This window comes from Rhamphochromis longiceps, linkage group LG23 (assembly GCF_057381845.1).
Source record: "Rhamphochromis longiceps isolate RC_006_pf linkage group LG23, R_longiceps_female_GT1.1, whole genome shotgun sequence".
NCBI classification, from domain to species: domain Eukaryota; kingdom Metazoa; phylum Chordata; class Actinopteri; order Cichliformes; family Cichlidae; genus Rhamphochromis; species Rhamphochromis longiceps.
Window position 1 is genome coordinate 7,947,526 of NC_140578.1, and position 24,171 is coordinate 7,971,696.

The window sequence follows — 24,171 nt, forward strand, 5'->3', positions numbered from 1 at the left end:
TTTAATGTGTATTTGTGGTCATTGCCCTGTCGGAACATCCAATTGGGTCCAAGTTTTAACCATAGATGTTAAATATAGCTAATGTTGAATTTTGAGGTAGTCCATTATACCATCGCTTTTGTGCAATGTGCCAGTATTGCTGGCAACAAAACAGCCCGAGAGCATGACAGTACCACCCCGACACACAACAGTTGGTACAGTGTTACGCTTGAAAGCCAAACAGTGACAATAATGTGAAGTGGTCTAATAAGGAGTTAACAGGCCTTGGCATTTTCAGCTTAAGACATCGTAGAACCTTCAACTCCATTTTTTTTTTTTTTAAATACATGCATACACTCACTCATATCTGTATGCATGTATGTAGGTGAGCCAGTATGTATAATTTAGAACCTGGGTAATTCTCTCAAAGCTCTGCACCTTTTTTAAATCATTAAGGACATATGAAGTGCACTCATTACAACCTTGGAAAAACAAAAGTTCAAAGAAATCATGAAATCCTCCAAACTATCATGGGATTCATGAATATGAGTATATAAACCCATAAAAATTAGTCTTAAAGAAAGAAAATGCGCAGAAATACATATAAGCTTTAATCATTTGTCTCTTCATGGAATGATGTGTGTGACAAGCAACTACATTTAATGGGTTTTTAATAGTAAACAAAGACAGTGTGTTAAAGTGTGAAGCACGCTGGGCTCTTCAGAGGCTGCAGGCCTGTAACTTCTTGTCAGCCAGCTTGAGAGACACCCAGGTGTTGAGCATGGATGCCCTCAGTTTGCACCACACCAGGTGGTCACTCAACCCGAAGATCTGCGCTGCAAACTGGGCAGAAGCTTCTGGAGACAATACTGTGGAGCAGCCAAGACCTGCAGGACAAATAAAGTAGAGAAAGACTTGGTTACCATAAGGGGGAAAAAATTAAAACCGTATGTATGATTCACACTGCACATGTATATATATTGCTGCAGAAACAATGCACCCCCCCCTTCTTCTCCAACATGTTTGCACCGAGTAGGAGATCATCTGTATCTCATTGTACATCTGTATAGTGACAATAAAGGCATTCTATTCTAAAGAGCTCTTCTCACCACTTGGCATGCGGAGGGATGACCATACATCTTGCGATCCCCAGTCTGGAGTGAGAGGAGGGCAGTTGATAACAGGGTAAGCCGTGTTACCAGACATCACTGGGCCGAGGCCGTTACTTCTCCCAGCCACAGCCACGAATACAGTGGGTATCCCATCACCTGCAAAAAAGCATAGAGAAATTATCACATTATCAAGAATCCCTAGATCAGTTTAAAGATGGAATTATGTCAATATTAAAGCACACCTTCATATTCAGCCTTGATTCGGAGCGTCTCATCTGGACCCTTGTGTGCCGAGGTGACTCTGAGGACGCAGGGGATCCCGTAGGAGGTGCACGCCTTTCTTATCTTCTCACAATGGGCCATGTCTGAGGTGGAACCCATTAAAACCACCACCCTGCTGCTTGCCTGGGGCTTCAGCAGCAACTGTAGATGCACAGAAACCATTGAATCATCTGTTTATTTCAGTTTTTGACTGCTCAAATTGTACTCGTTTTTTTCCCCGAATTGCATAAAAAGCAGCTGCAGGCTTTTGTGATGTTAAACAATGTCTGTTGGTTAAGATATTCAAAGCAAAATACTCCTACAAGATAAAGAAGAATTTAGAGTTTGTTTGCTGTACCTTGACCCTTTCAGAGACCCACTCAAAATTCCTCTTCACCATCTGCATTGCCTCTGGGGTAACCTCCTTCAGGTCTCTGTACACCTACAAAGGGGAAGAAAAAAAACAGTTTAAGGCTTGTATCTTCCCCCCCCCCTCATATCAGCATGAAATGAAAGTCAATGCATGACCTGTTTATCTTTCTGCTGGCTCCGATCTCCAGCTGGCCAAAGCCTCCATGAATCATTATCAATCACGTCAGCGAGCACAATCTCTTGAGTTTTAACATTGACACCAAATTCAATCTATAAGCAAAGAAAAAAGTCCTTAATTGTAGTTCTGCTGTAGGTACAGAAGAAAAGTGATTGCACCAAGATATGAAATTAACCAGCAGGGGGAGGTGCTGCACAGCCTACCTTCATGTCCACCAGGGTGCAGTTCTGAGTGGCCCAGGCCTTCTCCAGAATCTCAAAAATGGCCACAGTGCTGCGATTCATTATGTCCACCTCACACTGACCAATAGTGAGCCCAGCCAGACAGAATTTGGCCTCCAGCAGCTGCTCCTCTGACCACTGAGGATCATTGTTGGCATCATCCTAAAAACAATCATTGATGAGTTTGCATGCAACACTCACAGACTGAAAATGCATCGAGAGAATCACTGCACGCCTGGAAGACTCACTTTAAAGAACATCTCCATCTTTAGAGGAGAAAAGCGGTAGCCCTCTTTGACTCCTGGATTCCTCTTGAGGAAAGATCCAGTCGCCACTCTGCGACATACCCACTCAATGGGTATCATCTCACAGTGCGCTGCAATGAACGCCGTGTCCGAGTGCTGCTTAACAAAAGCTGTCTTAATGCCTGGGGGGGGAGGGTGGATGTTAGGGCAACCTCAAACTAATGGACAAATTTCAATATGTGCAACCATGTCAGATTAGAAAAATATAGATTTTATTTAATTTTTTATACACTGGCACACAGATGGCTCTTCAAGTTACCATGATTTAAACCTATCTTTGATTAGGGTCAAGTGGATGGGATGTGGCTGGTTGGATCGGGTTAATTCTAAGTGGAAACACATCAAGTCACAAGGCAGCCATTACTACAGCTTGACTGACCTACGCGTCACACACAAGATGGTTACAGTTAGCCAATTGCTTATAAATTAAAGTCATATGGAAAGTAATTTTGGGATCATGTAAATCTTGCATGCCCTTCACATTTAAGTATTTTTGCAAGATTGTCATTTCTGTTCAATTCACCCCCCATCCATCCATGAAACACAACATAAAATTCAGTTCTTAGTGGATTGTCATTCAGAGGGTTAAAAAAAAAGAAAAAAAGTCATTTTTAAAAAGTTGCAAAAATGAGAAGAGCCGAACTGCTTCCCATGTGTGGAAAACTGATTACCATGTACTTCTGAGATATTTAAATAAATCCAATGGCATTTCAGAAAAATCCTGCAAACTGAATAAGTGAGCCAGGGCTCTGACAAAGTGTGACAAACGTTTTATATTTTCTTAACATTCAAGCCCCCACATTAACTGAAACTGAAAAGATCAATGAGTCCAAAGTTTGTTTTTTTCCAGTAAACTCTACTGAATCAATTTACCTTTGATAGTTTGTTGCTCACAAAAACTTCTGCAGAAACAATGTGCCTAGATACTGGCCAAGTGTAAGGGACTTTTTTTTTTTTTTTTTAATGGGAAAAAAAAGAGAGCTGCAATAATTATACACATGCGTTTGACAGAACTGCCCCAACCCACTCAGACTGCAGAATACTGTCCCCCCCTACAAACATTCAATAAGTCCTCACCAGACTCCTGCAGCAGCTGGAACACGCAGCTCGTAGTTTTGTTGGCAATGGCAGCTTTGCCCTCCATCTGATCTTTCCTCACGGCATTCCCAGCCGTGATCTGGTCTTTAGACTGGACTAGAACCAGTCCCGGCTGGTCCAAGAGCTCGAAAATCTGTTTTGTCTTGCCCTCATTGAGCTTTTGGCCGACTTTCAACTCTGAAAAAAAAGAGGAAAAAGTTAAAACACGCACATCTAACTTAAGCGCTAACGTGTGTATTAAGGATCGTGCAGTACCTGGGGTGGATGCCATAGCGCTCGTCGATCCTGAACAGTCCTGAAAGACAAATCACAAAACACGCCAGTTAACTTATTGAGAAGCAGAAGGTGTGCAGGCAGCCGGGGAGGGGAAGTGGGCCGTGTCATACTTGCGCCGGGAGCCAATCACAGTTCTCAACTCATCTAAACAACCAATCACAGCGGCGCATCTGTTACCACGTGAAAGGGAAGCGCTCAAACGTCAAGAGAAGACGTAAAAAAAAAAGAAAAAGAAAAAAACTTTTGGAGGTTTTTCTACCAAAGTTCATCCTTTTACTCTTTGATGAGAAGGTTGTCTTATCAAAAGCTCCAACAGGACTAAATAGTGTGGTTTTTGACCTAATCGATTAATTTGATTAGAATTATTCGTAAATTCCACGTATTCCATTTAATTCGTTATGATTTTAGTTATGGCGGACCGGTTGTTAGGTTAAAACGTGTCTAGTCTGATTTAACTCTGTTACTCGTGATTTCATGCCCAATTCAGCAGTGTCAGCTGAGTTTGGTATGTTTTAACAAACCACGTTGTATCGCTGCAAGCACGTGTTTGGTCACGAACGTGTATCAGGCAAGCGCTCATACAAACACGCGCGCGCACGGTAATTGCTCACAGACAACTAGGCGCGAGACTAGACCGCAGTTTATACGAGAGGCATCGGCGACAGGCGAGCCCATGGAGTTCGAGGAGTCGGGTATTGGAGAGGAGTGCGGAGTCTTTGGGTGTGTCGCTGCGGGAGAGTGGCCCACACAGCTGGAGGTGGCTCAGGTCTTAACTTTGGGGTTGGTGGCGTTACAGCACAGGTAAGTAACGGAAAACCAGTTACTCCAAAATTGGTAACGACTGAAAAGTTACCACACTAGTTAATGACGTCCAAGCTTTGCATTTTAGATGAAATGTTTGGTTTAAATTTGAATCTGACCCAAACTTGAGCAAGAAAAACAAAAATGCAAGATGTGAATTTTTGCAGAAAGCAACCTCATGCATCTACAGTATTGTGCAAAAATATTGACCCCCGCTCCCCCTTTTCTTTATATTTTGCAGAGAAATTAGAAAAAAACGGTAGCGACTTTTTAAATATGCACAGAAATAGGCTGTATATGACAAAAACTGAGTTTTTACTACTCTAAAGAGCATCAAAGCAAATATTAGTATGACAACCTTTATTCTTCAACACAACCTGAATTCTCTTATGGAAACTTTCTTGTAACTTCTGTAAGTAGCCTTCGACACTAGTTCTCCTGGCTTGTTGAAGGACATTCAGAGTTTGTCTTTGGATGTTTGTTTCCTTGTTCTGTTTTCCCTCAGTCTGTCAATTCTGCCATCCCACATTGCTTTAAAAATGTTGAGGCTGGGCTCTGGAGAGGCCAATCCATGACTGACCATGTTTCATTGTGTGTGTGTTCTTTCTGTCCAGGTATGCATTTCCTGCATTGGCAGTGTGTTTGGAATCACTCCTGTGCTGAAAAATGAGGCATCAATCAGATGCTTCCTCGCCATGCTAGATCAAAATCTGTCAGTATTTTTCTTTATTATAATTGAATCAGAGGCAATACAACCATGATAGAACCTCCACTGTGTTTTAAAGATGGCTCTCTATTTTACCTCTTGGTTTTTTTTTAACACACTGATGGCAGTTTGAACCGACAATTGAATATTAATTAATCACATCACTGTCGTCACAGATTTTTCAGTCCAGTTCTTGTGTTATTTGGCATACCTCAGTTTTTCCTCCATGCTCCCCCTCCTTAAGAATGACATCTTTACAGACACCCTCCCACTGACCACTGAAGAACCAAATCCATCTCTTAGGTCCTTTGACAGCGCCCCCCCCCCCCCCCCCCCCCCCACACACACACACACACACACACACACATTTTTTGTTCATTTGAAAAATGAAAAACATGAAGAGTTAAAAATGCTCAGTGACAAGGTCTACACTGAAAAGGAGTGAAAGAGCAGCCAATGTCTAGTGAAAACTATAAAAAAACTTATGTATGTGTAAATACATTACTAAGGCAAGAATAAAAGTGAGCTTTGCATATTTCCTAAGGTTTAGCTATATAAATGTACATGTGCATAAGTTTAGGTTCAACACTGTGGACAACAAAAAAAAAATCACTTTGTATAAAACCAAAAAACATATGTATGAATTAGTTGTTCCAGTATTGGAGAGTACTCAGCCATTTGATTGCTATACCATAATTTGACTGTATTTAATCCCTAATGTTTTGTAATAATTCTTGCAGTGTTATTGGTTTTCAAAATGGAACATTCCCTTAGCTATCTATATTAGAAGGACATGTTATTCTTAGAGGATCCCAGGCAAGGATAAGTGTAAAGAGCTGCAGCCACACCATGGTTCTCTACAATGTTCTGGCAACCAAGCACTCAACTCTTTCTGAGTGGGCATTGGATTACTTCATATAAAAGCACCAAATATGCCACATGCTTCTTTGCACACTAACTTTCTTTTTGGGATAACCAGCTTTTTTGGTGGTTATGACAAAGTGCTATATATTTCTGAATGCAGCCAGGTCATCCACTTGCTCAGCGCAGTAAAGTACCTTCCCGATTCAGAGGAGGTGAATGTTATAATAAACAACAACCTTAAACTCTGCTGCAAAACCTGTATTTCTACAGGTTCTGTCCTGTGACTGATTGGGTAGTAAAGCCTGAACACGGGTAGGACAATTTCTGGATATTTATCTACCACAGAATCAATTTTTTCAATAAGCAGGGTTTTTTCCAGTTTCTACTGTGTCAGTAGACCATTTTGCTGAAATGCTTTGCAAGCTGTGCGAAAAACATCAATCACTTACTTGGGTGGTTGCCTGATTTGTGGCACTGTGATCTACCACAATGGTAGATGCCTTCTCAAAAAGGCTTTGGAAAGCATCATTAGTTTTGCCTTTTTTGCCTCAGTGTGGGACTCAACAGACAGCCTGCATACCAGAGTTGGTTTGTGACGTTCTTTGGAGAGAAATATTGAGATTTTGTAGCTCTCCAAACTGATCTCCTGCATCCTGACAGTTTGCTCTACATCATAGGACTGGCATAATTCAGGCTGTGTCTTTAGCCATTTTTGAAAGGCTGTCTTACCTTCTGCCTTGTGTTTAAGAAGTTGGCACAGGTTTCTGATATTACCAAGCATGACCTCTTGAAGCTCAATGTTCTTGGGCTAAATACTTGAAGCATACATTCTTAAGCAATGAAGGCCTTGCTTTCTTCTGTTCTTCTTGAGCACACACTGAGAAAAAGACTACTCAATAGCTTTTCTCTTTTTTGTACAATTTTTGAGTCTACACTCATAAAAGCCAGATTTGATTGCCTAGCAGTTAGCAATTTTTTGTTTTCTCATCGACTCTGGTACAGTGGAAACACAAAACACCTTTTAAAGTGTCACTGTAGTTAGCAACATTTTATCAAGCAGCTTTTCTGAAAACATATCATATGATTGCCACATTCTTGGTTCTGATGAAATATTCGATACAGTTGTTGAGACCATGCTAGTTTTAAGTTACTGAGTTGAAGGCAACTGGATTTCTTTTTTGGTTCATGAAGCTGTCCCACATAGAATTCACACTTAGGTCTTGTGACCGAAATAACCCATCCATTTAGTCACATGTCAGCTCAACTGATGTGACCCTTAACGACTTGCATAAAAACCGGGTGGGTCAACGATCCTCAGGACACCCTCCAAGAGCACAACCCCACTAAGGGTTAAAATACTTTGTTTTTGGAACTGAAAAAGCTTCACACATGAGAGGTGAAATGTCTTCAAGAACCAAAAGGCCTGGTTTCCTTCATCTAGCTTGCAATTTAATATATCATTCTTTTTCTCCCAATTTCATTGAATTTAGAAAGCCAACCCGACAACCTCCGGTTAGCAGATTGGACAGCGCAGAAGAGCTAGCTCATCAGGACAGGGCTGTTTACACCTACAGGCCAGTGGCCACTCTTTCAGTGACGATGTGCACATCCTGGTTTGAGTGGCGAGCCGTTATGTGAAAAGGGGATGACATCTTTGAACTATTGTTCATCATCTTAGAGTGATGTGATTGCAGCCAATTCCTAACACTGTCTAAATGGTACTCATGCTACCAATGGTCATGACAGTTTGCATACTAACAACCATGGAACTGAATTTGTGGCTCATTGTTAGTCAATGGTGCTGGTTTCAGTTGTTATGCAGCTATACCGCTCAAGTACTGTACTGTAAAGTTGTGGAAAACTGCAGTCAGTCGATACTGAAGAAGTCACCTGGATAAGCGATGAAACATTTCCATTGAAAATGCTGTGACCAGATGAAGAAAATCAACTTTCTGGGATTTTCTGACATGGATTAGTGAATAACCCTTAAGACATAACAGTTTTCATTCATAAAAGCAATAGAGCTGCAGCTTTTTTATTTTTATTTTTTATGATATATGCATTAATCAGTTCACCTTTGTTTTTGCAATCTGAAACAATCTAAAACCTAAACATGTTCAAGTTTGCAATCATAATTTTAATGTTCGGCATTTTTATTTAAAAAATGATTAACTGATTATCACAATGTTCGCCAAATAATCTGTCACTCGATTAATCAAGTAGTTGGGGTAGCTTTTAAAAAGTTGCCACAACAGCTTTTATTATTTAAAAAATACCTCAGTTTTATAATGGTCACATGAGATCAGTATATGTTACCTGTAATTCTGGCGACGGAGCAGGGGTGGCCATTGAACAGACTGAGTTGATCTTTATTATTGGAATATGGTCCGTCTCTTCTTTACACTGGCTGTGGAGTCTTTCAGCAACGAGAGGCCCAATGTTCAGCTTTTTTAGTGGTGTGTGCAGTCCAGGGTCTGGAAATAAGAAGGACAAAGGTTTACATTAACCTACTTTTTAAGTACTACTAGTGTAACATGTTAGCTCCTAGTAGGGTTATGCGAGTTGTGCATTTTATTAGAAGTCATGACCATATCCTTATCCATAATTTAATTATGAAGCGCCATGGCATATCATGGGACTTAGCCAGAAATTACAAAAGCTTCAGTCAATTGTGGATGTCACGTGACATTAAAAGGGATTACAGAAGGAGACATATTTCAGACCTTCATCTACAGCTTTCCTCTTGATTCTTCTGTGTGTTGAAGTAGTATCCTCTCTTTCCACCACACTCTCAGAAGCACCTGCAAAAATATAATATTAAAGGTAGTTACAAAAATACAAATATGCATTTTTTGCTACAAAAGAAAAGAATTGTCTTGGTACTAAACATAGTAAGACTGGCTTAAGACCACCTCGGGACTCCTTTTTAAATAAAATCTTTAAACTATAATAATAATATATTTTATATGTATATAATAATATATTTTAAAACCAAGTTGGACCAAGTTGTCTACTAATTGGAAAGTTGTTGGTTTGATGTCCGACTTCTCTGGACTGAAGTATCCTTGGGCAAGATAATGAACCTAAAGTTCAGCTGATGCATTGATTGATTTCTCATGAAGTGGTTAGAAATCTGTGCATTTTCTATCACATTTGGTAACAGATTCAGTGCCTTGACTTTGCTGGGGCTAATCTTGCATACATGTGTCATAAACCAAGAAAAGTCTGTTGTGAGCCAGGGAGAACCCTGAACTAAATGTCATCGGTTTGTTTTGTGTATGGGAAATATATTAAGACATAATGTAAAAAAAAAAAAAAAAAACCACATTTGTTTTTGGCTGTCCAAGATGGTCCTGCTTGATTATCTTACTCATGGTAACTGACCACTGAAAGCATTATGTAATCTTTTTCATCTAATTCATGCTGATAATAATGATGATGATTAAATGATCAGCTCACTCATCAACATGTGTTCTTGATCCAGATAATGCTCCTTAATTTTATGTCGCTTTGGCTCATAAGCATTTGATGTAGCCTCGATGGTTACTGATAAGTCCGAATCAGAGGTGCAGGTTTTGTCCTCCAAGGCTCCCTCCACAGCTCTCCTCGTGTTTGTCAACTTGCCGTCCACGTGATTTTTCTCATCACAGTTGTCAGATGTAGTAAGTCCGCCTGAATCTGCAGACTCGGCTGCTCCTGTGTCTCGCAGAGAGTCGTTAGCCGTGCGATTTATAATGGAGTCCACTTCCTCATAGAACCTCATGAGGCGTCTCGGGTCAGCTTCATCAGTCTTGCCCCTTTGAAGGGACCTGTAGAGGTACTTGAGGTTCTTGTACTTTGTGTGGCACTGTTTCCAGTCACGTTCAATGCCTTGTTGCATTAACCTGTTCGAGATCTGGACAAAGATGTCCCTCTTTCTGGTTGAGCTCTCCAGCTGCCTGCGTATGCGCTCATCCGACCAGACTTGGATCAGGGCTCGCACCTCTTGGTCGCTCCAGTTTCGACCCGTGTCCGACACTGTGACTACTTGGAACTGGTCAGAGCTGGAGTCTGTGTGTGCTAGATGGGCGTCTGGGATAAAAGAAGAACAGATATGGAAGGAAAAGTTTAATTATGCTGCTAAACTCCACAGTTGATTTGGCAGATTTTTCTTTTTCGGCATACCTGCACTTCTCCATTTTACTTCCATTTCTCCATCCATGTCGTAATCGTCACTGTTGTCATCTTAAATGATAAATACATAAGAAAATTATTTTCACGAAGTCTTGAATCTAAAACAACTGCTTGCAAACTTGATGCTTACCATCATCAATTTCAATGACCACCTCACTCTCAGAGCCCGTTATCTGCCCTGTGTGGCCTGCTGCTGTTTGTAGCCTCCCTGCTTCCATTTCACCATCATACAGTCTCTTCTGCATTTCCCTGGTCCCATTTTCCAGTCCTTTGTCCAGTAGAATGGCCTCCACTTCATCAAAAAACTTCATGTATTTCCCCGGGCTTCCTGCACTGCTGCCTCCCGCAGCGTGTGCACTTTTCGCAGTCTTATAGTCATATTTCAAATTCTTGTATTTTGTACGGCATTGTTTCCAGTTCCGTATCACCCCAAAGTTTCTCTGCATTTGACGAGCCATCTCTTGGAATATGGATTTGTTGCGCAGCGTGCATTTCAAACGTTCCCGAATGTTGCGGTCAGCCCAGACGCACAGCAGCGCTCTAACCTCGTCATCCGTCCAGTGGCGGCCTCCCTCTTCAGCCACATTAGTAGAGTAAGAAACAGCTGAATGAAATCGAGTCTTCATTCCTGTGCACACATGAAAACATTGTAAATTTTGGCTAAATGTTGATGTAGAAAAAACCCAAAGAAGAACAAGATGACTTTTATGTAAGTGTTTGAATTACTTTTTAGCACAAGCAAGCTAAGACTAGTTTTAACTGGCGTGTCTGTTTATCCTTGGATACCAGTTTTTGTTTTTTCCCAAGGTGGAAAAAGTCATGTTGTTATCATCAATAGTACAGTGGTGTTGTACATGTTTACCTTCCTGGACTGGGTAGATTCTTCTTTGATTATCCACATCTTCTTCCTCCCATGGCCTTTCAAGCGGCCTTTCTTCCACTCCTTGGCTGTAGTTTGCCGATGTGCCTGCGTCAGCCTTCCTGCTCTGAAGTCTCATGCTTCTGCATTTGGCCTGACACTCCCTCCAGTTGCGCACAACACTGAGCCTCCTCAGACGCTCTGAAATCACCTCAAATGTGCTTCTGCTCTCTACTACGTGCTGAGCTCCAACCTGGTCCCACACTGAGAGTAGAGCCAGCACTTCTGCTTCCCCCCACTGCCTCTCCACTGAGCCTTTTTCCTCCCCCACCTCACTATCACCTCCTCTTTGTCTCTCTGCTCCTCTCTCCATGTTTGAGCTGACCTGGAAACGCTTTCTTTTCCCCCAGCCTGTCTGTCTCTGCTGCCCGGTTCCCTAGGCAACCAGGCGGTTAAGCCTGAAAGCAACGCCTTCATGCTGAAAAGCAGCCTCACCACTGGCTTAAGCTGTGTGCTGAGGGGGCGGGACTAAGTGTAATCTGAGAAGCAGCTTGGTAATGGATTGAAACTGCAGCAAGGCGACTCTCCATATATGGCAGCCTCACCGCAGGGAAGCAAATCTGCTTTTTCCTTTTTTTGGGGGGGGATTTTGTTTCTGCTCCATTTGGCCCTCGTTAAACCAGTTTTGATTTGCCTCAAGGCAACCGTAACTGACTCAAGTTTATTCTTGCAGAGAAGAAACAGAAATCATTCATGCAAAAAACACACTTCCCACTAATACATGAAAATTTACACTGTAATTGTGTGTGTGTGTGTGTGTGTGTGTGTGTGTGTGTGTGTGTGTGTGTGTGTGTCTCTACTCAGGGGACAGGAAAGTGCTGGGATTGTCACAAGTAATGGAGCCAGTCCACCCACGTACACAGCACACAAGGTAACACTGAATCATGATCAGAAGCTTCTTATATGATAAAACAGAAGCACAGTTTAACCCAGCATCTCAAAAACAGACCCAGGACGTATTTGGGTTGCGTCCTGAATATATTTCCATTTGGCACAGTTACATCAAAACAACCCAGCTGGTCAGAATCACACTGAGCACTTTAATGTTTGGCCTTTACAGACATGTTTTAAAGCCTTCAGACATCCTCATTGTTTGCTGATTTTCTGCTTTTTAACATCACTTTTATTTATTTTAAAATATTTTTGTGCAAGTTAAAACCTTCACAGAGCAATGTTGTCATTTTATAGGGAATGGGATTAGTGAGCACCGCTTTTTCACCAGAGGCTCTCACTAAACTGCGCTATGGTAACCTCGGCATTTGCCACACACGCTATTCAACCACTGGGATCTCAGAGCTGCAGAACTGCCAGCCCTTTGTGGTGGATACACTGCATGGCAAGATTGCTGTAGCACACAATGGAGAGCTGGTTAATGCCCATGCCCTGCGGAAAAAGGTGAGGAGGGGGCTCTGCTTGTCCACACTGAATGTTGCGCATATCAATGTGACATAAAAATAATGAACTGAACACACACAGACACAGTTTTTCTTTCTGCTGAAATATTTATTTGCTATATCCAATCTTAACGAAGGTTATGGGCTGGATGTCAACACTTTCACATACCAGAGCTGCATCCATCATCCAGTCAAAGGATTTGTTTGACTATTAAGTGTTTTGCGCTCTCAAAAGAATTTGTATCTGCAGTTAATGCTCGCATTAATGAGAAACAAAATGAATAGCTTTTTAAAATGTATATCTCTTAAGAACATTTCAGGCTGAAAATCTAAAAAAAAAACCAAAAAAACCCCCAATCTATAAAATGTAAGCTATATTAAACTGATTTTGCCCCAGGGTGGTTGTGACTACAATGTAGCTTGCCATCACCAGTGTGTGAATGGGTGGATGACTGGATGTGTAAAGTGCTTTTGGGTCCTTAGGGACTAGTAAAGCGCTATACAAATACAGGCCATTTAGCATAATTTAACAAATGTGTTCCCATCCTGTCTTTTTCTCAGCAACCTCTCTTCCAATCTGAGGCTAAAATACACAGGAAGTTTTGACTATATTTATGAGAATGTGCACTGAGTGAGAATTCCACACATGATTTGCCATGAAAAATCAGTACCAAATCATTAACTGCTCTCTTAAACTTCACTCCAAATTTCAAAAGTCTGAACGCTCAAACAGGCTTTTTGAAGTTCTGCCATCACTCTGATGGTTCAGTAAATCGATTACATTTACCTTGTCAAAGGTGATTTGAGACACTTACTCATGCTGGTTGTATAAGTGGATCTTGAGAAAGCTGTATTACCATAATCTGCTCGTTCGACACTGCCATTTCTATGATTATGCTTTCATACAAACCTGCACATTCACTGAGTGCATATTTATAACTGTCCTCTTTTTTTTTTTTTTTTTTTTTTTGTTCTTTAAAGTAATCTTATGACAATCCATGCACTTTATATTATATATCTAGTCGACCAATTACGATGAATTAATAAGATTTTTTTTTTTTTTTAACGCAGACCTTGTCAGCTGGATTTGGTTTTTAACCAATTATACATAACTAACCTTTCAGAAGGAAATTTAAAGCTTTACATCAAATAAGTCCTATTCTTTAGGTAAATTTAGACTGCCTCCCCTTTTTCCTAACAAGAAGTCAGTATCTCTATTCATAAGTGGCACTGAAACATGCTCAGTCCAGCTGGATCACATCAACGTCCCTTCTCGAGTGCACTTTGTGATCACTAACAAAAATCTGTGTGTCATGTATATGTGTTGTGTTTTTGTTTGTTTTTTTAAGACAAGCCAGACCTTTATATGGAATATACAGTACGTACTACCTATTGAACTGGACGGTGAAATAGATCATCAATAGACCAATGGATTAACTTCATACTCTTAGTTGTCCTTTATGCTCAGCAGCCATCTTGGAAACTGCTTCAGGTGATTATGTGGACAATTATTTTAAAGTGATTTAGTTGATAACATTCAGTTGGCAAGTAAAGGTCACTGTTTCATTTCCAGCCAGAGACACAAATCCTCTTTGTGCATCAAGAAAGTCAGCCGGTATAAATCTCTGCCAACTTAAACATGTGGCCAACCTCTTGTGACAAGCCAGAATCTTAAAGTAGCTTTGTCTGATCTGAAAAACCCATAAATTTCATTTTGATGGCCGCTGAGACGTAAAAGCAGGACTGATTTAGAAATAAAATGTAAAAAACACAAAACACTTTTCTCCAGAGTCCTGACTCACATTATAGATGCAATAATTGAAGGAAAAATAATAAGTAGACTTATGTATATCTTTGTGTCATTATATAGCAGCTGTGCCTAAGCGCAGTTAAAACTATCATGAACATCAGGCGAGCCTAGACGTCAGTGCAACAACATGATTGGCCTGTGTCTCTTTCCCAGAGTGGCTGTTGAGTGGCTCTTTGAGGGCAGGGGTGTGACAACCATTTCCATTATAAAATTTTCCAAAGACTGCTATTCCACAGAAAATAACATTATTCCATAATTAATCAGTCACTATAAATGTGCCTTGTAGGTGATGCGCCATGGTGTCGGCCTCTCCACCAGCTCAGACAGTGAGCTCATCACCCAGCTGCTGGCACTGACTCCACCTATGGAGGAGCTAGACTCACCTGACTGGGTTGCCAGGTGACTGTTGTGACCTAATGATACATAAGCATATAAGCATAAATATTTTTGCTTTACATTACTTTAATGCTGTTTTTATTTGTTTTTTTGTTTTTTGTTGTAGAATTAAAAACCTCATGACTGAAACGCCAACATCATACTCACTGCTGGTCATGTTCAAAGATGTAATCTACGCAGTGCGTGACCCTTATGGAAATAGGCCACTGTGCATTGGGCAGCTCGTTCCCATCTCTAAACTGCACAATCCAGGTATCTACACAGTTGTTGCATGTGACCGTTGCATCAGAATTAGTGCAACTGCAGAACACAGGCATGTTTGCTCTCAAAAGACTAGCTTTACTGATAAAAAGGACGCCTCACGAGAGGTCAATGGTTGCAGCAGAGCTTTTGGCCCTTTTGATTTTGTCAGAGGTCAGATGTGTAAGCTGGTGAATGATTAACTTGATTCTTGTTTTTTTTTTTTTTTTTTTTTTTTTTTTTTTTTTTTTTAAGCAGGCGCTCAAGAGGAAGACACTGAGGGGTGGGTTGTGTCATCAGAGTCGTGCAGCTTCCAGTCGATTGGTGCCAAGTAAGCATTTGTTACCTTTGCAAAAGTATTCTTTAGTATAAAAGGAACCGTAATGCCAGGTGTAAATCATTTTTATAACCTTATTTTTTTATTTTTCTTTCTTTCCCAAAGGTTTCATATCATTTGCCTTAGGCCACGAGTACTTTTTTTTTTTTTTTTTTTTTCTATTTTGGCGCTTTACTCCCCCCCCCCCATAAAGATGGCTTTCGATAACAATCCTGTAACCTAAATGACAAGTTTTGACTTGGGCTGTCAGTGTTAATCGCGTTAAAATGACGTTGACGGCAAAACCGCGTTAACGCAGCATATCTCCGTTAACGACCGACATGATTAATGCCGACAGCCCTAGTTTTGACACCTTAGTATATTCTAGTAAAGACGTGATTCAATGACCATCGTAATAGTTCTGGTGTTTCCCAGTGGTAACGACATAGCTTTTGATGCACACCCATTGCTGTTCGGTTCCGGGTCGCTGCTCGTGCGGCCAGCTACCTAGCCTGACTTGTCTCCCCAATGTGATGTTTGTGTATTTTATATACGGTCGGCAAGGTCAGTCTCTTAATTGCCCCTTGGGGATAAATTCTTCTGAATCTGAATGCATGAACAGTGAAATGGTATTCCTTGAGTCCATCCGTTCATTGTACTTTTTTGTCGTTATTGATTAACAGGTACTACAGAGAGGTCTTGCCAGGAGAGATAGTCCAGATATCCAGACATGGTGTCAAATCTCTGAGTGTTGTGCCCCGACCTGAGGGAGACCTCCCAGCCTTCTGCATTTTTGAATATGTTTATTTTGCCAGACCAGACTCTATTTTCGAAGGTATGCATATTTATTATGGGTAACACACTTACTGATTACTCATTTCTTAAATGTATTAATACTGAAATATCAATGTACTACAGGGCAGATGGTCTATACTGCCAGACAGCGATGTGGGCGGCAGTTGGCCATCGAGTCTCCGACTGATGCAGACGTTGTTAGCACTGTGCCAGAGTCTGCAACCCCTGCTGCTCTGGGCTACGCTGAGCAGGTCTGTCTACAGTGTGTCTGCTCCACCTCAGTAATCTTATAATATACCGGGTGGACTTACAGTCTCACTAGTTTTTCTTCTGTCTTCTTCTCACAGTCTGGTCTTCCATACATTGAGGTTCTGTGTAAAAACCGCTATGTTGGAAGAACTTTTATCCAGCCAAACACCCGCTTGAGGCAGCTAGGAGTGGCCAAGAAGTTTGGAGCACTGACGGACAACTTTGCTGGGAAACGAGTGGTGCTCATTGACGACTCCATCGTCAGAGGCAACACAATTTCCCCTATTATTAAGCTGCTGAAGGAAGCGGGTGCCAAAGAGGTTCGTTTAATAGTGTTTGGCAATAGTTGTTGATATAGCACACACAACATTTTGGCAGAGTGGCTCAGAAACTGGTTGGTTTGGATTGTCTGATAATTCAGACTGTAAGTAGACTAGAAGCACAGGAAAGTAACATAAAACTGGAGTTTTGTTTTTTTTTTCTTTTAATGGCAGTAAGTGGAATAAGTGAGAAAAGCCCATGTGTTTGTCACATTGCGTACTATACTTACATCAGGGGTTCATAGAAAATATTAGGCTCATTAACTGTCAACTCAAAAAAGTGGGCGTACCACAAGAGCAGTCTGAGACTGTATTTCCAATAAGACAGAAAATTCCCTCCGCACTATGCATGAATTAAAACCCCAAATCCAGGATATCTGGATCCAAATTTTGGGGGTATTTTCTTGAACATCCCAGTTATTATTTCATTGATACATGTTTATTTGGGAATATCTAATCTTGTAATACTAAAGATAGGAAGTGATTAACTTTTGGATTTTTTTAAAAGTTGGGCCAAGCCCCACGTCTGGTAAACCATTTTTATGAAAATCGGTCCCTAATCAGATTTATGGCATGAGTAACATACTCTCATTCATCATTTTTGGGCCTACTAGTCAATCTGATCTGAACCGTAATTCACATTTTAACCAAACATTCATGCAGCACTTTATTGTCTCTTCTTCTATACACATCAAGTGCTTGATGTGTATAGAAGAATAGATAAATGCTACATTTTTGCCACACTTAGTAAAGGTAAATAATCATTGTTACATGAATTAACGGAAGATACGTTTTGTTTTGTTATTTCTGACCATTTGAAGAACAAATATTGGTCCTGAAAAGGGCACCTAACTGTGTGTGACCAGAATATAGTCACACACTAACTTTGTGTTTATAGTAACCTAATTATTCTTCTGGACAGGTCCACATCAGGGTGGCTTCTCCACCAATCAGGTTCCCTTGCTACATGGGCATCAACATCCCAACCAAGGAGGAGCTCATTGCCAACAAGCCGGAGTTTCAGGACATTGCTGGTTATATTGGTATTTAAAAATGCACATCTACCATTCATTTCTTTGCCTGGTCAGAACAAAAGCTTGTGTTTAATGCTAACGCTGTTTACAGGTGCTGACAGTGTTAAATATCTGACTGTGGAGGGCCTCGTATCTGCTGTCCAGGAGGGTATTGCTTTCCATATTGAAAAGGACAAAATTAATTCCAATAACAAGTCCAACAGGAAAGTGGGCCACTGCACTGCCTGTCTGACTGGGAAATATCCAGTGGAGCTGGAGTGGTAACTGCTGCACCAACAGTAGCACTGTGGATGGTGCTGCAAACTTTAAATAAAACCCCCCCCCCTGTTCTACATATGGTTTATCTCAACATTGCCAGCCGGAACACTAAGATGTTGCACAACTACAGAAGGTTACTTTATTCAGAACCTCAGGAAGCTAAAAGTGATGCTTTTTCTCACCTGTGGTGGCTAAGCTTTTTTCTTTTCCTGTTCCTGGATGTGACTAATTCCAGGTGTGTATTTCTTACCACACAAGTATGTTTTTGTTTTGCAGCTGCATTTATTTGAAAAGTAGATTTCCACATGTATTCAAAGCATTTACAATGCCAGAAAAAGCGCACACGATAAATGACCAAAACATTAAATCATCTTTATTTCTGTTATTTACTTAAGACTGTTTTGTTTGGGTTTTGGGCTGTTTGCTCAAATTTGAACAATACAGGAATATGATGTATGAATAATAAACAATAACTACAATGACAAGTACTTTTTTTTTTTTTTTTTTTTTTTTTTAATAACTACATTCTCCCATTGACAATTTTATTTCAATAATGAATAGACAGAAAAAATGGACATCAAACATATATTCAAGAAATGATAGAACATATAAGAACAATTATAATCAATTAAAAAATAGTTCAGAGAGATTAATTATCAGCGGGTTGCCATCGCAGAACTAGATGGTCATACATTTCATTAAATTTCATCGGCCCATCTCCTTGATGATCTCCTTCATCGCCATTTTCTGTATGTGACGGGAAAAGGTGAGTAAGAACACAACCCCCAGAGGCCAAAAATATCTTGTACATGGGAATTATTTTAGTCACCTGGGAGAGTAGCCACAGGTCATTTTGCTCTCTAGTGAACTTCCTGTTGAATAAAGCATAATGATTAGGTAATCAGAAACAAGTCAAGAAAACTATGAAGATCAGATGTGAAGGGACAGACAAACTTCACAGGTGCAGTGTTGGTCATTTAGTAGCTGTCATTTTTGTGCGAGTTGTATGCTACAGTGACCTCTGTCTGCTCCACTCAGTATGAGAATGAATTTTGGCTTGTACGGCCTCTCATACAAACACACAGGCGTGCTCTCTTTCTCTTTCCCCAAGTGGAAATTCACTGACAAAATACACGTCGATGGACTCTTTACATAGTTGTGATGATTAAACTTGCATAAAATAAGTCTGACTTGTAATTTCAAAACCCAAACTTTAAAGAAATATTGGGGGTTCTTACAAAGTAAGCTGACAATCAGTTTATATATTTGTATCTTCTTTAGTTTGTGTTGTCTGGGTGAGTGGTTCCTTAGAAAGCTGCACCCTAGAAAAAACATGCACAATCATGCATGCATGCATGCATCCAAATTCAGTGGGTGTGTCCTCATCAAAGTCCTCTTCCCAAAATACCTGCCTGCACCTGATATGTTTAGGAGGCATCTTAACTGCACTTTTGTAGCTATGCAAAAATACATAATTTGAGCACTATCACTTGACTTAAAAAAAGGATGAGGCTTACCCATGCCAGAAAAATCCGCTGCAGATTCAGCCTCCACATATTCCTCATGTGCTGGATACTGCTGGCTGCTGAACCTTTGAAACATGTTGTGCTTACTGGAGCTACCACCACGAGGCAGCTCCAGTTCAGACAAAGGCCTTAGCATCGCTCTGCTGTGGCGTTTGGACCCTGGGGAGTATGTGCAATACACTTCCCTGAAGCGTTTGGACTGTGGATGGCTGCTCCAGTCTAGGTCCCTGTGGCGTTTCCTCAGGACAGACCGGTGTGGTGACAGTGCAAGAGCAGCCAGAGCTGATGAAGAGTGACCTCTGCTGGCCTCAGAGCTTCTAGCACAGAGACGGCATGGAGGGCCATTGAAGAAAGTTGACTTGTTCTGACACACAAACTTGTGGTAAAGTTTCATGAAATCCTCATCAACTTGTTTTGGTGAGCACGAGCCAGGGGATGAAGGCAGGACGGAATCAATGGAGAGGTGTCGTACGAGCCTGCGATGACCCCCTGCTGCTGAGGCTGACTGCGGTGAGTGTGGCAGGAAGGACTGCTGGGAGTTTTGAGAGTAAAGCATCTTCGGTGGCAAAACAGGCCTTTTTGTCGGGGAAAACAGAGAGGCCGTGAGTGATCTGGGCCTCATAGGCTCTCTGGAAGTCACAGAATATTCACTGGGGCTTCTGGAAAACAAATGAGGTGATCTTCCCAGGCTGGTCACCACTCTTGCTTTTAGGGGACTCCTGTCCCTAAAGCTCGGCGCCTCCTGCCTGACTGGGGAGCCATAGATATCAGGTCTCTGTATTGCAGCAGTGAATTCTGGTGCAAGGATGGAGCTCCCAGCTGTCTCTAATAGAGAAAGACTTGATCTTTCCTCAGAGGCTTTAGCACAAGGTCGTGAAGGACTGACGCTATAGGCAGAGGCCTGGTCTTCCAGCTGGGTTTGTTTACGAGAGGACAGCTGAGACACAGTGAAAGTCTTGTTTAATGGTATCTCTTTTGGTTTAAAGGACACAGAGGAAGCAGAGAAGTCCATTACAAGGACAGGCTTATGCTGGTGCCTGCTCATAAGGTTTTCCTCCCTATCAGGAGATTGGTGCATTTCGTGCCAGTCTCTAGGACAGGTCACAGTCTGCATAGGCGTTGTTTTGGTCCTCGTGAATTGCTCTTTCATAGGCCTGCTGGAGCTTTTCTCTGGAAATGCTTTTGTGGTCATCTTTGGTTTGTTGTTTGTGTGTCTAAGTGGGACGACAAAGGTGTTGTTGAGGTTACTTCTGTTTGATTGCTGACGCCATCTGCGGTACCTCCTCAGCACAGAATCAGCGGCTGTAGAGACATGCTGCCGATCCCAGGCCCTCTTTATCCGACTAATCATACTTGGATAGAGCTCCACCCAGGAACTGCCATGACTTCTAAGAGACATTTCCAGCTCCTCATCTTGGTCTTCAGGTTGAAGGTCCACATTGGAAAAGTTTCTCTGACTCTCATCCAGTGAGCTCACAGTCAGCTGAGTCACATCACTTCTAGTCATCCCTGTGTGTGATGCACAAGGGGAAACAAAATTGGGAATTAGACAAATAATATACTCAGTGCTTCTCTTGGATAAACAATCTTTATATATACACTAGTGGACAACCCTCTGTTTTATTTGGAAAGTTCACACACTACCAGCTTCCAGCTGCCTCACGGGCCAGGTTACCTAACTGGGGTAACCGGATGTACTCCAAATCTTCTATCTTGGATTGCAGTTGGCGATAGTGGTGCTTCTTTTGCTCCGAGGGTTCACTGTGAGCTGGAGGCCCACTCTAATTAACCCTCGCCAAAGCTAAGAGCAGAACAAGGATTACCTTTGCCAGCTGCTGTTCAAGGTGTTGGAGTCTAACACTTAAAACTACCACAATGGTCAACTATTCATTTATCACAAAGTACAGGGAAATCAAAATGTTTGTGGAGGCAAAACTTATTAAATATATTATTTAATAATTAAAGAGAGCGTGCATGTGTAATTTAAGAAAGCAATCACGCATTTCTGTTGTGCATTTCTTTGTTGTCACAAATTTAATCCAAGACTGGAAAACACTGAAACAAAAGGATTTCCTTTTTCTTACCACCATCTTCCATAGACAGCTGGATGCTGGTATCAGATGACAAGTCCAGCTGTCAAAAACAAACCATCATTAACTCAAGTTATGCCAGATATTTTGATACAGAAGGTAATTGCAGGTATATTTACCTGAGAGTCTCCTGTGGGGTCCTGTGCTGTGTAAGAAATGTTCAAGTTGTATTAGATGAACTACACAGTGAAGCAAAGAAAAAGATGCATGTTGTCATTTAAACTCTTAATTCTGAGAAATTACCTCTTAGTGACTCCTCTCTGACATCTGTCGAGCTCTGAGGAGAAAATGTGGGTGATTAAATAGTAGTAAACGCAGCTTATGGTATTTTGTGTCGTGCATGGCTGCAAAGGTCGTTGTTAGTAACCCAAACCTTCAGTTGCAGTGAGATCACCTTCTTTTTAGATAACGTCATGTAGCTGTCAAGCTCTTGAGGACAGAAAATATACACAATGTGGTCAGACAACAAAAAAAAGTGAACATTACAGATCGTCAAATATTAAGCAGTGTTTCAGGTATCAGGCCTTCACCCATTGGACACACAAATACCTATAATTGAAATCTGGTGAAGAAGATAACAGCTGGAGGACGTAACATTTTCTTCCATTAAATACAATCAAAATCACAAATCATGCAAATTGCATCAACCACTAATATTCTAATTGGAGCTGACAGAAACAGTAAAATGTATCATGTGACATGGCCTTAATGTCTGAATGACATTAAAGGAAAGCTCTGCAGTTTTGCTTCTTTCAAATTATATCCAAACCTTTAATCCAAAATTAAAACAACACTCAAAATTAGATCTGGGAAAACAAATCATCCAGGTTTATGTTTTTTCTGGGATAGACCACCTCAAATCTCTTACTGCTGGTAAAAATCTCACCTTCAACTAATTAAAAATGCAGCAGCAAGACTTAGCACATAGCATTGCATTACCCCCGTTCCTGGCTCCTCTCTACTGGTTCCCAGTACATTTGATTTTAAGGTTTTACTGATCACTTTTAAGATATGTTTTGATCTCGTCTCCAAGATACTTTGCAGAAATATTATCTTGTTTGTTCTTCTTTTTTCAGCTGCTCTCTTTAGGGATTATCTTTAGCAGATTATCTACCTTCATCTCAGCCAATCTTTCTGCTCTATCACATCAACCCTCTGCATGTCCTCCTTCAACACATCCTCTGTCCAGTATATCCACTATACCTCCTCTGCTCAAACCATCTCAGCCTTGCCTCTTTAAATAATGTCCAAACCACTAAACCAGAGCTGTCCCTCTGATGTTCTCATTTCAAATCATGTTCATCCAGGTGACTCCCAATGACAATCTTAACATCTTCAAATCGGCCACCTCCAGCTGTGCTTCCCGTCTTTTTGTCAGTGTCACCACCTCTAAAGTACACATTGCAAAACTCACGCACCCCAAGATATTTAAACTCATCTACCTTCCTTAACTCTACTCGTTGCATCTTCATCCACACACATTCTATCTTGCTTCTGACTTTTAATCCTGTCCTCTCCAGAGCATACCTCCACATTTCCAAGCTACTATTATCTCACTTTATTGTCCTCTCATCTCAATGTTTGTTTTCCGTTTTTCACTGTTTCTGAATTTAGCATTTTGCTTTTGCTTGTCTGTCAAACTGCTTTGCAAACTCAAAACACTTTTCAAAGATTTATAATTAAAGTCTATTGTTTTTATTGTAATAAAAGGCCCTTCAGGCGACTATTGCTGTGAATTAATATATAAATAATACTGAACTTCATTATTCCAGAAAGAAAACAAGTCCTGTGATTGATCTAGCTTACAAACGCATCTAATTAGTTAGTTTTCGGTTACCTTTACTAACACAGACGATGTTATTAAAACCTTTCCGGCTCACTTACTTGTGGGGCTTATATCGTCGAGATCAACCTCTGTCCCCGCGTCCTGGTACTGAAGTTTTGAATACTATTAGAAGGAAACAGAGGTTGGTTAATTCTGTTGCTTTCATTTGCAAAACCCGCTGATAGTTACGTTCATGCTAACCGTCCATAGCCTTATTCACACACCTTGTCTATGATTCGATCCAGGGAAAGTTTGAACTTTGAATTGTTATTTTGCAATTGTGTCTTTACAAGCTCATCCATGTTTGCATATAAAATTATTTTTTTATCAAAAAGACGACAAAGAAAGAGAACAGCTAAACGAAGAAGAAAAATGGCGCTTTCGATTTTAAAGATTCTACGTCACAAAATAGTGGAATGTGATTGGACAGTGGACATATGGTGCCTTCCTTGATACTAGGAAATTGCGGTTGTTTCTTTATTGCGTTTAATTTGAAAGACAAAATTAAAATAGAAAACTCCGGGATGTTAGCAGTGATAACACGTAGCGGTTATTGTTCATATGAAAATGACTGCAAGTATTAATAATATTTTGTAAGCAAAATTTTAAAACGACATTTAAGGACAAATTGTTGTTATGGCCGAGCTTTGAGA

At 40.9% G+C, this 24,171-nt stretch overlaps 3 protein-coding genes across 4 annotated transcripts; 1 reads left to right on the forward strand and 2 right to left on the reverse strand.

The window, feature by feature from the left end:
- Nucleotides 1-577: 577 nt before the first annotated feature.
- Nucleotides 578-11,989, reverse strand: paics (phosphoribosylaminoimidazole carboxylase, phosphoribosylaminoimidazole succinocarboxamide synthetase). The gene is made up of 15 exons (XM_085399002.1): nt 11,209-11,989; nt 10,477-10,974; nt 10,338-10,397; nt 9,633-10,244; nt 8,897-8,974; nt 8,490-8,647; nt 3,782-3,821; nt 3,506-3,703; nt 2,372-2,550; nt 2,106-2,285; nt 1,881-1,994; nt 1,711-1,794; nt 1,334-1,514; nt 1,089-1,247; nt 578-866 (listed from the first exon to the last, which is right to left on the reverse strand). Exons 1-15 carry the CDS (start codon nt 11,576-11,578, stop codon nt 700-702), a joined length of 3,078 nt encoding a protein of 1,025 aa, XP_085255128.1. The 5' UTR covers nt 11,579-11,989; the 3' UTR covers nt 578-699.
- On the forward strand, nt 4,019-18,562 carry ppat (phosphoribosyl pyrophosphate amidotransferase). 2 transcript variants are annotated; one of them, XM_085399004.1, is made up of 11 exons: nt 4,019-4,603; nt 12,070-12,136; nt 12,454-12,660; nt 14,756-14,868; nt 14,972-15,117; nt 15,361-15,436; nt 16,105-16,256; nt 16,340-16,467; nt 16,564-16,785; nt 17,708-17,828; nt 17,911-18,562. In XM_085399004.1, exons 1-11 carry the CDS (start codon nt 4,476-4,478, stop codon nt 18,081-18,083), a joined length of 1,533 nt encoding a protein of 510 aa, XP_085255130.1. In that variant the 5' UTR covers nt 4,019-4,475; the 3' UTR covers nt 18,084-18,562. The 2 variants fall into 2 exon arrangements, with proteins under 2 accessions (XP_085255130.1, XP_085255131.1); XM_085399005.1 differs by having other exon boundaries at nt 15,364-15,436.
- hjurp (Holliday junction recognition protein) lies at nt 18,541-23,912 on the reverse strand. Its single transcript, XM_085399003.1, has 9 exons — nt 23,743-23,912; nt 23,578-23,641; nt 22,067-22,122; nt 21,937-21,970; nt 21,813-21,838; nt 21,688-21,736; nt 19,595-21,112; nt 18,907-18,949; nt 18,541-18,824 (listed from the first exon to the last, which is right to left on the reverse strand). Exons 1-9 carry the CDS (start codon nt 23,818-23,820, stop codon nt 18,812-18,814), a joined length of 1,881 nt encoding a protein of 626 aa, XP_085255129.1. The 5' UTR covers nt 23,821-23,912; the 3' UTR covers nt 18,541-18,811.
- Between the last annotated feature and the right edge of the window lie 259 nt (nt 23,913-24,171).